The sequence below is a fragment of the Citrus sinensis genome, chromosome 3, assembly GCF_022201045.2.
Source record: "Citrus sinensis cultivar Valencia sweet orange chromosome 3, DVS_A1.0, whole genome shotgun sequence".
NCBI lineage: Eukaryota > Viridiplantae > Streptophyta > Magnoliopsida > Sapindales > Rutaceae > Citrus > Citrus sinensis.
Window position 1 is genome coordinate 3,669,189 of NC_068558.1, and position 13,312 is coordinate 3,682,500.

At 35.6% G+C, this 13,312-nt stretch overlaps 4 protein-coding genes across 5 annotated transcripts in view; 2 read left to right on the forward strand and 2 right to left on the reverse strand.

The window, feature by feature from the left end:
• The first annotated feature begins 270 nt into the window (after positions 1-270).
• LOC107176776 (uncharacterized) lies at positions 271-1,269 on the forward strand. Its single transcript, XM_015529725.2, has one exon. It carries the CDS (start codon positions 271-273, stop codon positions 1,267-1,269), a length of 999 nt encoding a protein of 332 aa, XP_015385211.2.
• An 831-nt stretch (positions 1,270-2,100) lies between these two features.
• On the reverse strand, positions 2,101-5,394 carry LOC107176777 (uncharacterized). Its single transcript, XM_025099362.2, has 9 exons — positions 4,951-5,394; positions 4,035-4,741; positions 3,742-3,941; positions 3,563-3,643; positions 3,352-3,438; positions 3,129-3,261; positions 2,956-3,027; positions 2,622-2,771; positions 2,101-2,514 (listed from the first exon to the last, which is right to left on the reverse strand). Exons 1-9 carry the CDS (start codon positions 5,376-5,378, stop codon positions 2,402-2,404), a joined length of 1,971 nt encoding a protein of 656 aa, XP_024955130.2. The 5' UTR covers positions 5,379-5,394; the 3' UTR covers positions 2,101-2,401.
• A 4,560-nt stretch (positions 5,395-9,954) lies between these two features.
• Positions 9,955-11,151, forward strand: LOC102626691 (high-affinity nitrate transporter 3.1). Its single transcript, XM_006476837.4, has 2 exons — positions 9,955-10,170; positions 10,296-11,151. The coding sequence occupies exons 1-2, from the start codon at positions 10,041-10,043 to the stop codon at positions 10,778-10,780; spliced, it is 615 nt and encodes a 204-aa protein (XP_006476900.2). The 5' UTR covers positions 9,955-10,040; the 3' UTR covers positions 10,781-11,151.
• A 624-nt stretch (positions 11,152-11,775) lies between these two features.
• The window catches only part of LOC102626985 (manganese-dependent ADP-ribose/CDP-alcohol diphosphatase), a 2,454-nt gene continuing 917 nt past the window's right edge, over positions 11,776-13,312 (reverse strand). Inside the window, exon 2 of one of the 2 annotated variants that reach the window (XM_006476838.4) lies at positions 11,776-13,262. In XM_006476838.4, coding sequence (XP_006476901.2) covers positions 12,266-13,228 — 963 coding nt within the window. In that variant the 5' untranslated portion in view covers positions 13,229-13,262 and the 3' untranslated portion in view covers positions 11,776-12,265. The remainder of the gene's footprint in view (positions 13,263-13,312) is intronic. The other variant, XM_052437642.1, reaches the window with a different exon arrangement.

Sequence of the window (13,312 nt, forward strand, 5' to 3'; positions counted from 1 at the left end):
GCCACTTAGAGCATCCCTGGCACTTGCACCTTATGTTATGTGATTCATACATGCATCGTCTTTGTTAGTTGTATGTAAGTAAGAAAGATCTCTCTCTGTCTCTCGCGCTCAGATTTCAGCTCTCTCCCATTCTCAAACTCTTTTTGCCTCATCTTGATGGTTTCTTTGTTATTATTATTATTATTTTTTCCTTTGCTTTATGTTTGGGCTCTTCCCAGTAATTAGTTGGTGCATTATTTGAAATCGTTGAATGTTTTTTTTTGAAGAACCATGCAAGATACTATTGGCATTCCTGCTTGTTTTTCATCGAGTGACAAGTTTGCTGATGATTCCGCCGCGGTAACCAGGTCCGGTCAGAGTGTTTTTATGTCAGTTTACCGATCAAAGATTGCTGATCAGAGCCGTTTGATCACAATCACATGGTGCAAGAACTTACTGCTCCATGGCCTATCAGTATCAGTAGAAGAAGGTGAAGATGGCGACGGTCAGTACACCTGCAAAGTCGAGCTGAAGCCTTGGTACTTTTGGAGGAAGCAAGGCTCAAAGCGCTTTCTCTTAGACGGTAAAGCTGTGGATATCTATTGGAATCTCAAGGCTGCCAAATTCAACGGCGAAACTGAGCCTAACTCTGACTATTATGTTGCAGTTGTTTGTGATGAAGAGGTTGCTTTGTTAGTTGGTGATCTAAAGAAAGATGCTTATAGGAAAACTGGATGTAGGCCTGCTCTTATTGATCCTGTTCTGGTTTCAAGAAAAGAGCACATATTTGGCAAGAGGAAATTCATCACAAGAGTCAAGTTTCATGAAAAGGGTAGGTTTCATGAGATCTCAATTGAGTGCAAGAACAGATGTGATGGGAGAAGAAGTAATGGCAGTGGCAGTGGCAGCTTTTCTGGTGGGGTTGAACCAGAAATGGAGATAAGGATTGATGGGTATTTGGTGATTCATGTGAAGCATCTTCAATGGAAGTTTAGAGGTAATGAGTCTATTAACATTAACAAAGCAAGAGTTGAAGTGTATTGGGATGTCCATGACTGGCTATTTAGCCCTGGTCTAAGGCATGCTTTGTTTATATTCAAACCAACCATGTCATCAAGCACATCTCTTTCTTCACTATCGACATATTCTTCCTCATCATCACCACCATTATCATCTTTGACATCAACACCATTGTCTTCTCAGACAGGAAGTTCTGGTTCCATAGAAGGGTTAAATGCAAATATGTCTTCAGATTTTTGTTTATTTCTCTATGCCTGGAAGGTTGAGTAATGGAAATACGAAAATGTTAAAGAATGCAAACCAAAATGGTCATCAAGTTATAGGCCAGAATGGATTGATGAGAGTGACAGATGCTTGGAGGTTGAGGAAAGGAAGTGGGGCCAAGTGAAGAGAGAATTAGGATCGGAAGGAAGATCCAGCTGGGGTCGAAGAACAAGTGGGCAAAATTGGACAAGCCAGATTGTATCACTACACCTACATGCTCAATAATTTCACATCTAGAGGCATCTTTCGCACATCTGTTATTTTAAGAAATTCTCTTTTTTCTTTTCTCTCTTGATCTGGTCTTGATAAATGAGCTACTTTTGTTTCAAAATATATATTTTTTCCTAATCTACCAGAATCTGTATGATTGCTGGATTATATATATATGTTATATATACCGTAAAAGTAAACAATATTTTCTCGTTGCCTAGTGAATGTCCGTATCTAGCTAAAACAATGCTAATGCATGTGCTGTGTCCTCTATGTAACGGGGATCTGATGGGTGGTGATGATGAAATCACCAACCGCAAAAGCCTTTGCTTATGAGAAGAGCCCACGAATATAGATTTGGTCCTACTTATATATGCAGCAGACAAACTTTGATCACCTTTCCATTGTCATCAATTCAGCTATCTTTATCATGTAATTCTAGTGACTTACTAAGAATGCCCATTTTCTTTTAATAATTATTAATCTTAAACTATGTCGGTGCATGCAATAATGAGGGTATCATCGAGACTCTGTCTAGATTCATAAAAATAAAATATTCTCCGTTACTTGTAGGGATCAATTTCTAGTCGCATTGATTCATAATAATTCTGTAAAACTTCCCCATAATTGCCTTGAGAAAAATAATAATTCAAGTGTTAGCGCGTACCATATGTTATTACAATCAATTTTTAACTTTCCTAGAAATTTATAGTGGCTTTCAAAATTATTGTTTGATACAAAAATAATAACAGAATGGTGCTGGAAGTTAACTATATGGTCTTACTTAGACACCTCGGAATCAATCTCTATAACCAAAACTTATCTGAGAACAAGGTTTGTTGACTGCATTGTTTTTTCAGATACCCAGATTCATTGTTTCATTGATCATCGATGCTCATGAAGTGGAAGAATTCATAATAAGAAATCTTCATTTCGATCCAAAACCAAACCACTTTGCAAGGAAGAACTTATTCTTTCCCCGATTATTATCAGGGGGTGCCTGTGTTGCAGTGGCTTGTGATGGTAATGAATTAGGCTTACCTGCAGAGTTATAATTTAAGAAGGTTGATACAAAGGATAGTAGCAAGTTATGCGTGATTAAGTTAAGGTACAAAGAGTGATTACGACAGTAATAAAGAAGTGATTACCTGGGTTTGTTGAAAATCTATTGGTTTTTGAATTTGCCGTATCCTTAGAGTCTGTATGTAAATTTTGTGTAGGTTTCTGTTGAGAGAGAGAATTAGACTTTCTCTGTGGAGCCCTCTGCTCCAATTTTGCTCCAATTTCTTGGCCGCCTACTATTTATCAGGTAAAGGGAAAAAGAGTAGTCAATCTTAGTAAGCAAAAAGGACTTCAACGCAGAGTGCCAGGGCACAAATGAAATATTGAGAATAATAATTATGATAATGATAAATCATGAAATTTATCCTGCAAATGGTCTTTTTAAAATTTCAGTACATGCAATTCTGAATTACGTCTTACTCTCATTTGGTGGCTTCCCATAGCTGTGCCTCATGGCTTCCAAAACTGAGCCGTCTTTTTTATCTTGCATCACTGACACAAAAAGGAAAAATGAAATACCTTGAATCACAGATGCATGAAAACTTGAACATTTTTTTCACTAATGGTACAACCGTTAGGCTAAAGAAGCATACATTGATCAAAAAGATTATTTCTGTAATTCGGGGATGAGCCAATCGACAGCAACTGAACTGCCTCAGCATCTCTTGACGTGGACAACGAAGAATAGGAATCCAAATTGTGTGTATCTAACAGTATACCTGCAAGCTGTGGTAAAGGAAACCATTAAATCCAGTAAAAGCCAGTACTCAAAATTATTGATTACAAGATGGTTGATGTAATCATAATGTAATATACCAAAATTTTCTGCAATATTGGTGTTTGAAGTAAATCATATGCGTCTTCGCAAGAATTATCTGTAAGAATGGTGCACTGAGACCCACCCTGTAATAGCCAAAAAAAAAAAAAAAAGCCAGCACGAAGAGATATGGAGCATTGATAACTGCTGATATTTTTGCACTACAATTTCAGGAGGATATCTGCAATAAATTAATTATCATGTACCAACCTCAGCATTAGTTCTAAGTACATCTTGTCCGACCACTACAATGCTTAATTGCCCAGTCATCAACAGAATCTCCAAATCCACCTGATCCCAAACGTTAGAAACAGTACTCATTGCCGATGCATTAATTTAGAAATTGAAACAGGGATTATACGCACAGACAATAGAATGGAAAAAATTACCTCATCGGCAAAGAGCAATGAGTTAGCGTCAAGGCCAACGTGGCGAAAGAGCCAAGCAGCCTGATAATGCTTCCACATATTTGATCTCTTAATATTCATAACGGGCACCACCACGTATCCATCACCTTGCCCCTTGTTCTTCCTCTTCCTATTCTCCAACAACCATGCATAGCATATTGCAGCCACCATCGAACTCGTACCTGCACCACCCCCACCCCCCATATTTGATATATTAGTCGTTATTAATTACTACAAGATTATGTATGTAAACCTCAAGTTTTAGTCCACTTAACTGTTTGATGCTGCAGGTAGCACGATCTTGGCCTTGGCATCAACAGCCCCACGTGATATTTTGTCGATCATGATTCTCTGCTCTTTAAGGAACTCATTGAGGCCAATGTATCGGCTTCCATCTTCTTCGTGGGACCGCCCATTTGTAATGTTGCCGTCCTTTGGTGCAACTTTTTCATTAACGGAGCATGTAGACTTAGATATGTACCTTCTCTGAGCTGGCTCCACCAGATTCTTGGGCGGGGAAAGCGGCTGATTCAAGGGTTGTGTCGGTGACGAACATGATGATGAAGATAAGGTTCTCTTATGTGCAGACTCAACTATAAGTTTTTGGGGCGGGGAAGGTAACTGTGTAGTTGGAGCTGTTCTGAAAGTTCGACGGGAATTGACTGGGATTCCTTGTGACTGAGGTGCAGGGTTCTCGGTTTGAAAGCGGGACCTTCTGTGAGTTGACTGTCGAGGTGGCAGAAAGGTACCCGCTGGATCTGAGGAGGGAGTTGTTGCTGTTGCTGGGGAAGTAGGGGAGGATGATGGTGTAGAATTGAGATCGGACGGTTTGACTAAGTTGGATAACCATTTGTGGATTGCATCTGCAGGGGTTTGGTCTGGTGAGGCCGGTGTTAGTGTGTGTTGAGATGCTGATTTGTCGCGGGTATGTTTTACTGATCTGCTCAGAATTTCTCCACTGAATCCCTCCAATGACCTTTGCCTGCAGTAGAGAACTCAAATACGCAATTAATTAGTGCAGTGAGACCGGTGTATGTGCATTGCTTAGTCATTCATCGTTGATTCAGTAAAATTTTGCCGCATGCACATTTATTTGAAGTTGTACCATCATAATGGCTAGATACATATGACGTCTTATGAGTATACGGCATGAGTTGTATGCATGCAATAATTAAGGATATGATGTCTGACCTTCTGGCAGACCTCGAAAGAGGGTCTCTTCGATCAAGTTTGGTCGAGGAGGACGATGGCCTCGCTGCCTGTGCAGCCGCAAACCTCGGTGACCCAACAAGCCTAGAAGGGGAGTCACACCGAGTGGGGGACGATGCCACCATACGCTTTGCCTCTTGGAGCCACTCTTGTGTCAACCTGCCGCTATTGCTTCTAGTGCTATCATCAAAATCAACATCCTCGTTCATCAAACGGCCACCAGTCAAGTTATACTCTGTCTTGTCCTTCTTGATGACCGTCCCAAAGAACATATCATTCATGAAATCAGTAAGGTCGGGTAAATTATTTTCGGTCTTACGCCGATTCTGCTCTACCATTCTTTTCTTCTCGAGTGTTATTGATGCTAATTTGCTCTCCCTTGGTGTCTCCATGCTGAATACTCTATCCATGGCAATAAAAGTTTCGATTGAGGGAGCCGTCATATCAAATATCAATTAATGTGTATGAATAATATGGTTTATTGCTACACATTGGTACTATCAGTCAGATTATAAACCGACAATGGAAGAATGGTGGCCGGCATTTGGTGGTGTCTTTTTCTTTGTTTGATTTTAAATGATCTTCCTATTACTAATTTGTCCTCCATCAATGCGACCAAATTGTTCGAATAATCACAGTGTAATGCGGCACCTTTGTAGCAGTGGGTGATGTATTGAATTAGTTTGTTTATGAAAAGATGAATTGATGTGTATTTTTAACAAGAAAACTAAAGATTTTATATTCTTTTACAACATAACAAAATTTGCACATTTTGATCATTGTGCGTGAACATTTTAATTTTAGTATTAGTTTACCAAACATATTTAACAAATTATTTTAGAAGTAATTTTCTTGTAATTTAAATTTACCAAATATATTTAAAATTATTTATAAAACTAATTATTTCAAAATCCAATGTAAAAGTAATTGCTTAAGAATCTAACGTAATCCCAAGCATAACCTTTACGGTTAAGAGGGGAGCAACTTGTTATATATTGATGTATCAACATTTTTAATTTCTTTTATTTGCTTGTGTGATTTTATTAAATTGTTGGTCTGTAGAATATCAATTGATCAATAAAAGTTGGATATTCATCCAAAACTTTTTGGATATTAATATAGAAATTTTTTAAAATATCCAACTGAATATTTGATGGATATGAATATTAGATAAATATCCGATGTCCAATTCATTTACCCAATTTTTAGGTTAAAAGATTATATTTTATAAAATTAAAATGAAAAGATAAAAGCAAATATAATTTCCCTTTCATATTTCAATTTAGCAAACCTTAGATTAATTTCTCTTGCCTTCATACGCCAGCCGCTCGTCACTCGTCGGCATTGACATTGACTTGTTGCTTGTCGCTAGTAGACTGCTGGTATCAGTTTATTCATTTCAAAATCTTCTCCTCAATTCACGACTCTGCTCTCTCCTCTTGAGTATTACAGCTCCTTCTTCCTCTTATGTGAGGTATCTTTCTTTTTATCTTTCTCTTAATCCTCAACTACATGTGTTAGCTTTTAGTTTTTTATGTCTGTGTTTGGAAATTCAATTGATGGTCCGATATGTTGTGGGGATTGTAGAAGTTGCCCTTTTTTCCGCTTGAATTAAATGAATCCATTTGAATTTTAAGGGTAAATCACATGTCAGTTTACGGGTAATTTAGTGCAATTCACATGCAGAAATTAATTGTGAAATTTACGGGTTAAATAATTAGGATAAAGATCCTCTCTTGATTTGAGTTCTCATGAGTTTTTAATAATCTTGTGTCATGTGTATTTAAGTGATAATATATAGGTAGAATTTAACTTTTTTTAATTTTCTTTTTTTATTAACTATCAATTACCATATGTATTTTTACTCAGGAGGAGAAGGAGATCAGATTATAAGAGAATCTAAATCGAAATAAATAATTAACGGTTGTATTTTTATTTATTACGAGGATGGTGCCCGGGTGACATGATTGGTTATCCAACTCTTAAGATATGATTAATGGGCGTGTCTTCATTTTTAGTGTTTTCTGCAATTAATGATGAGTTTTTATGTACCTATTTGTTTTAATGCGATGGGTAGAAAGTAACGCTGACCTTTTTGCTAGCTATCTTTTATATTCTGAGCTTTTGTGTTATGTGTCATATAATGTGTAGAAATGTTTCTCGAAATGAATTGGTTTATTAATGGGCAGTGGGCAGATTTTATAGCATGGATAAATAAATGGGCAATATCTATATTCAGCTGAATATTTGTCATTCCGATAACTGGTACGTTTTTAGAGTAATTTTATCATAGCAAAATCATCTTGAATTTTTTTTCCCTTTTTCGTAACTTGTAAAATATGGAGGTTTCTTCTGTAACCTCTTTAACAAAAGTTGCCCAGTTTAAAATTGTGAATACTGTAGCTTATGCTATAGTATTCATCTAAAAAAAGTTATAATTATAAAATAAAAATTGATAATATTTAATAAATATAATTATTAAATATCAAATAACAATAATGACAAAAATTATTATATAGTTTTTTTTGTTATATAAGTGTTTAGTCAAATCAATTTAATTTCTAAACCACAATAGTTAAGGATGGTTATGTGCACCACTTGCTGCAGGTTTATCATTATTAAACCTGCAGCTGTAAAAAAAAAAAAATTACTAACAGGTTTTTATTTTTTAAAGAAAGTACTATGAGTTTTAATAATTACCAAACCCAATTAAAATGACAACAAAGATTTTATAGATTTTGTCATTTAAAATTACAAATACTAAAAAAATACCTTTAATAATACATAAAAAATTAAATTATATAATTCAAACTATAAATTTATGACAATAGTCTAAAAAATTCACATACAATATTCACGTGTAGATTTTATCAATGTAAATAAGAAATTAAAGTTTCAATGTTAAACTAAATACACAAAATCAAAATATATTAATCTAAGACAATATATTTCTATTGTAGGCAAATCATCATCACTAATATTAATGTCTTGTTTCATATTTTATTTAATATGTAAGTATTATCAATAGTATTAACAAGTAAATATTGTGCATTTTTAATAATTAATTAAACAAATAAAAACTCAACTTTAGTAAGCAATCATTAGGTTCAAGTTATTAAAGGAAAATAAACAAAATCAATTAACTAAAATAAAATATCAATAATATAAACTTGAAAATTATAAATTTCTAAATTTTAAAAGTTTAGTACTTATCGTAACACACACAAAAGTTTAGGAATTAAGAACATTGACTTACATATAATGTAAATTTTATGATTAAAATAAAAAATATAAATAATTAAACAAAAAGTAGAGGTTGGTGGATATTTATGCGAGTACCAAGCAAATTTTTTTCTCAAAATCGAACCTACTCGTAACACATAGTAAATTTCGATTTGAAATATTAAATCCGCTCGCAACCTATAAAATTACCTGCAGTGAGATAATTTTTATGGGTGGATTTGGACCGATTTGTGGGTTGGTAGATAATTTTATTATTCCAAATAAAAATTAATATTTACTAAATATTAGTATTGAAAATTTCAAATGGTAGTTGGCCAACTTTAGTATCCAAACAGACCAGTATCATTGACTTTGAGCTAAATTAATATTTCAACATCATCGTCGCTGTAGGACTTAAAAATATATATATTCATTCATGTTGCGTACGGACTTATGGGCCTCATAGAATGCACTGGAGAATCATGATGTCATGGCAAGCATACAAGCAACTTAAAACATAGTTCCCTATCTTAATTAATTATAACAGCTTTATAATTTTTAAACAATTGAAGAAAAAAAAAAATTTCCACCCACGTGGGAGATGCAAATGAGGCCAATTGCCTTAGTGTTTTTAATTAAAATTTTTATTTTGCCTTCATAATACCATGGGATATTGCTCTTGGCCCTTTCCTAAGTACACAGCTAATTAAAATGGCTTCTCCAATCGGTCTTGATGATTGCTGCTTTGCTCTTTCTTAAACACTAGGGGACAAACACAAAATTTAGTTCCTATCCATCCACCAACAAATCTCTACGTATCCAAATGAATGTTGATCTTTACAAAGTCAATTACATTAAACAAAACACCAAACGTACAAGTACAGAGATATCAAAACGTTGTGTTGCTATTTAAATCCTTGTGACCTCACCTCCTTATCTTGCTGAAGGGACGTTCTTTAAATAATATATCAATAACATCTTAATTAAAAATATATACATATAACTCTCCTTTAGCGAGACTATTCTTGTTTTATTAAAGTGAAGATGTTAGTAAAATATAAAAAATACAGATTTTAATATATCAAATTTTTTTCTGCTAGTATATTAATATATATATATATATATTTATATTTTACTGTCATCCTCACTTTAATAAAAGAAGGATGCTCTTAGTATAATATGCATACATACATACATACTGTATTAAAGTGAGAGATCCTACAAAATGTACAAATATTGAAATATGTATTTTTAGTTTACTTCTTAATTTTTCTTGTTAAATAATTATTATATATATAATATTAATTTGGTCTAGTATCTTAAAACTTTATTAAAATTTGAAAAAATCAATTAAAGTTTAAAAAGTTATTAAATCATATTAGTTAATAATATAATATCATTATACTATTAAATATATAGCTTAATAATTTTTTTAAAAAAATAAATTTTAGATTGGAATATATATATACTAACAAATGAAAAATACAGTTTACAATGTATTGAAATCTATGTATTTTCATTATTTTAATGTACATTGTTACTTACTTACTTCTAGAAAGAGATGATACCTCATAAAAAAAATTATATAAAAAGAAATATAAATCAACCGTCTGTTGAAATTCTTAAAAAGGTACTAGCAAAAAGCAAGTCATTGGGTTGGAGCCATTGACTTGTTGGGCGGCTAACATCATGGGAAACGGCTCGCCTATCATATCCTGTTGGATATTAATTTTTGTGTTACTTGGCACTCTTCTCTTTTATGTGTACCGTATATATAAAGGGAACCCAGGTCGTGTTATTGACAGCTTCTAAACTTTCAAAGTCACGAGTTCATTCACAGCAGAGCATTAATGGCAGCACGCGGGCTTCTCTTGGCTTCGATTTATCTCTCTCTTCTCGTGCACGAATGTTACGGAGTAACACTCTTTTCTTCTTTGCAAAAAACTCTCCAAGTCACTACAACAACTAAACGAGGCCAAGGTACGGTCGTAGTTAAACTAAGCCCCCCACAAATCAATTGATTTTCATTTATGTAGTTTCTTCAATTGGGTTTTCGGGAAATATTCTTTTTTTTTTTTTAATTTTAATTCATTAATCATATGCAGTTCTGAAAGCTGGTGAAGACAAATTGACAATAACATGGGGGCTGAACCAGAGCCTCGCAGCGGGGACGGACTCCGCCTACAAGACCATGAAGCTTCAGTTATGCTTCGCACCCGTCAGCCAGAAAGACCGCGCGTGGAGGAAAACCGAGGACCATCTAAATAAGGACAAGACTTGTTCGTTCAAGATCGTTGAAAAGCCATACAACAAGAGCCTCCAGACCTTGGACTGGATCATTGAGAGCGACGTCCCCACTGCTACGTACTTCGTACGCGCCTATGCTCTTAACGCCGAACGTCACGAGGTGGCTTACGGTCAGAGCACCAATGACCAGAAGACAACTAACCTCTTTGATATCCAGGCTATCACAGGACGCCACGCGTCGCTCGATATTGCATCCGTTTGCTTCAGCGTCTTCTCCGTTGTGGCCTTGTTTGGATTCTTCTTTCATGAGAAAAGAAAGGCAAGGATGTCCCCGCAGAAGTGAAGACTGAAGACGCCCATGGGCTGGGCTGGGTTGTGCTCGGCCGGGCCCCACTTTAAACCATCATCCTATATAGGAGTAATCTTAGTAGTAGCTTGAATTTCTTGGCATGTTTTAGTCGTACTGTTATCTTATGTTAATGTTTGCTTCCTTTTCTTTTCTTTTTTTTTTTTATTGGTTTCAAATTCAGTTCGCATCTGGACCGTAAACTGCAAACAGAACCCACGCTATGTCCTATATGTGGGTCTGATTGCTAAAGCTGACGGTTGTGATGCAATTGTGGTAGTGTCATACCAATATATGAACTTGTAACGATCTGTGTTTCTTTTTCTTTTAATAAGAAAATGAAAGAACATATTTACTCATTTTTAAAATACTTGCTGATTTTGAGGGAATCTGAACATGTGTCAGTTTGGTCAACTTTGTTACTGCTTATCGATGTGGGAAACTTGCGACTCAGATATGAGTTTACTTTTCTTTTTTTTTTTGCACTGAAGTATCTGAGTGACCGAGTCAATGCAGATTAATTTAAGAACCATCTTATCAAGATTAGCTGTAAATGATGCATTGACCTGAAATTTAATATGGGCAGTGATCACTGATCATGCTTTGTATTCATTTTCTGTGCCACAAGTGACGCACTAAAAGAGGGAACCAAATATTTATATCTATATATATATATAAAGAGAATCATCTCGGGTAATCTGGAGCAGCCAGCTTGACTTAAATACAGATGGAAGGAAATTTCGACGTAAAAGCTCATGGTGTTAGGTTTGATATTTTAAACGCGGCAATTAGGATCTATCATCTATGTTTTTATAATCCATAGTCATAGCTGAACCGATGCAATGCAAATGGAGCTAATTTATGACCTTATTAGGTGAAGAGACCACGGGATTGGTTGAATTGCGGATGGTGATCTCTTCACTGTCACTGGAAGTGAAGGTAAAAGAAAGCTTGATGTTACACACATGTATAAACATTTTGTCACCCCCTAATGATATAAGGTAAGTTGTGCATTGTAGCTCAAATCCAATCCAAAGACTACATAAATTCGATACTTCAGGGATCAAGCAATTAATCAGATTATCAGTGACATGCGTTTTTGACTCAAGGATTTGAAATGAAAGACCTGACAAGAAGCATGAGTAACCAATGTTTCATCACAAGCACAGAATGCAAATCCGTGAATACTCAGAGAAGCAGAAGACATCTCACTGGAAACAAATGTTGAGTAGCCATATAAATCCTTGCGCTTCATCTTCAATTTGAGCATGTCAAAAATTTCCAGTCATCAGATCTTTAACCCCAGACAGCAGAAAACTGAATCCTTGCCAAACACTTGGAGAGAAACCACCTCCTTACTGAGCTCTGTCAAGCCTGCATTTCCCTAAACATAGTTCTGGTAGAAATTAATGTACAAACTACATCTTTTTATTGAAGAATTGAGTTTGTAGAATCTTGCCAATGATATATCGTAAAATTCACTTAGGGAGTAAAACACATATCTGTGCTCTGCATCCGACCAGTACCAACAAGTGATAACCTATCGTCATAAGCATCAATATGACCAAATGCATCTGTGCCGGGAGGGCACTCCAGGGCAGCTTCAAGGACTCTGTGGTGTATCCCATGTGTATCAATTGAATGCCCTCCTTGGTGATCATGGCCAGCCAGACAAACTTTCACACAATTGTAACGGTGTATCACATCCATTACTTCATTGCAATTCCACAAAAGTGCTTCTGGGGAAGCTGAGCCAGGATCTAAAGGCACATGACAACAAACTACTACTTTCTGATTTAACTTTGTTGCATCCTGAAGTACAGCATCTAGCCATTTTATCTGTTCCTTCCCAACAGCTCCATTAAACATAAGGAACCTTCTCTCCAGCCCCACAAGTCCTGCTGGACTGTTCTTCTCAGTATTTGGGTTTTTCTCCCCAAGAAACTTCAATGCCTCCAATGTATTTGGATGATTATGAGGCCAACCAATTGCACTAATATCATAACCATCAAGGACAACAAATCTATATTCTGGAGTTGGTGAAAAATCATAGTAGGCACGTCCATCGACACTTGAAATCTTCAGTAAAGGAAGTAACATGTGGCGGGGAAGATTGTAAAGGCAGTGGTTACCAATCATGTGATAGGCAGGGCCATTAAACTTCTCAAACTCATTAACAACTTTCTTGACAGCTTCCAGAGATTGGTCCTTGGGACAAAATCCATCGACAATATCCCCAAAATGAATCACAAATTTCAGCTTCTGGTGATTGTTCCATCTTTGAACTGCATTTTGCAATACGAGAAGGCTATGACGATAATACCTGGGAACACCAATGAATGAGCGACCATCAGGAATATCAGCATACTGGACATCAGAAATAACCCCAAAAGAAAAAAGAGGTTGCTTCCCTTGAATACTTGCCAACCCATTTGCAGAACCCATAATGATTTAATATATATCTGGCTAGCACCCTATCCTGTCAAACAGAAAAATTAATCGTCAACTTGTCCTAATATAACTGTCAAA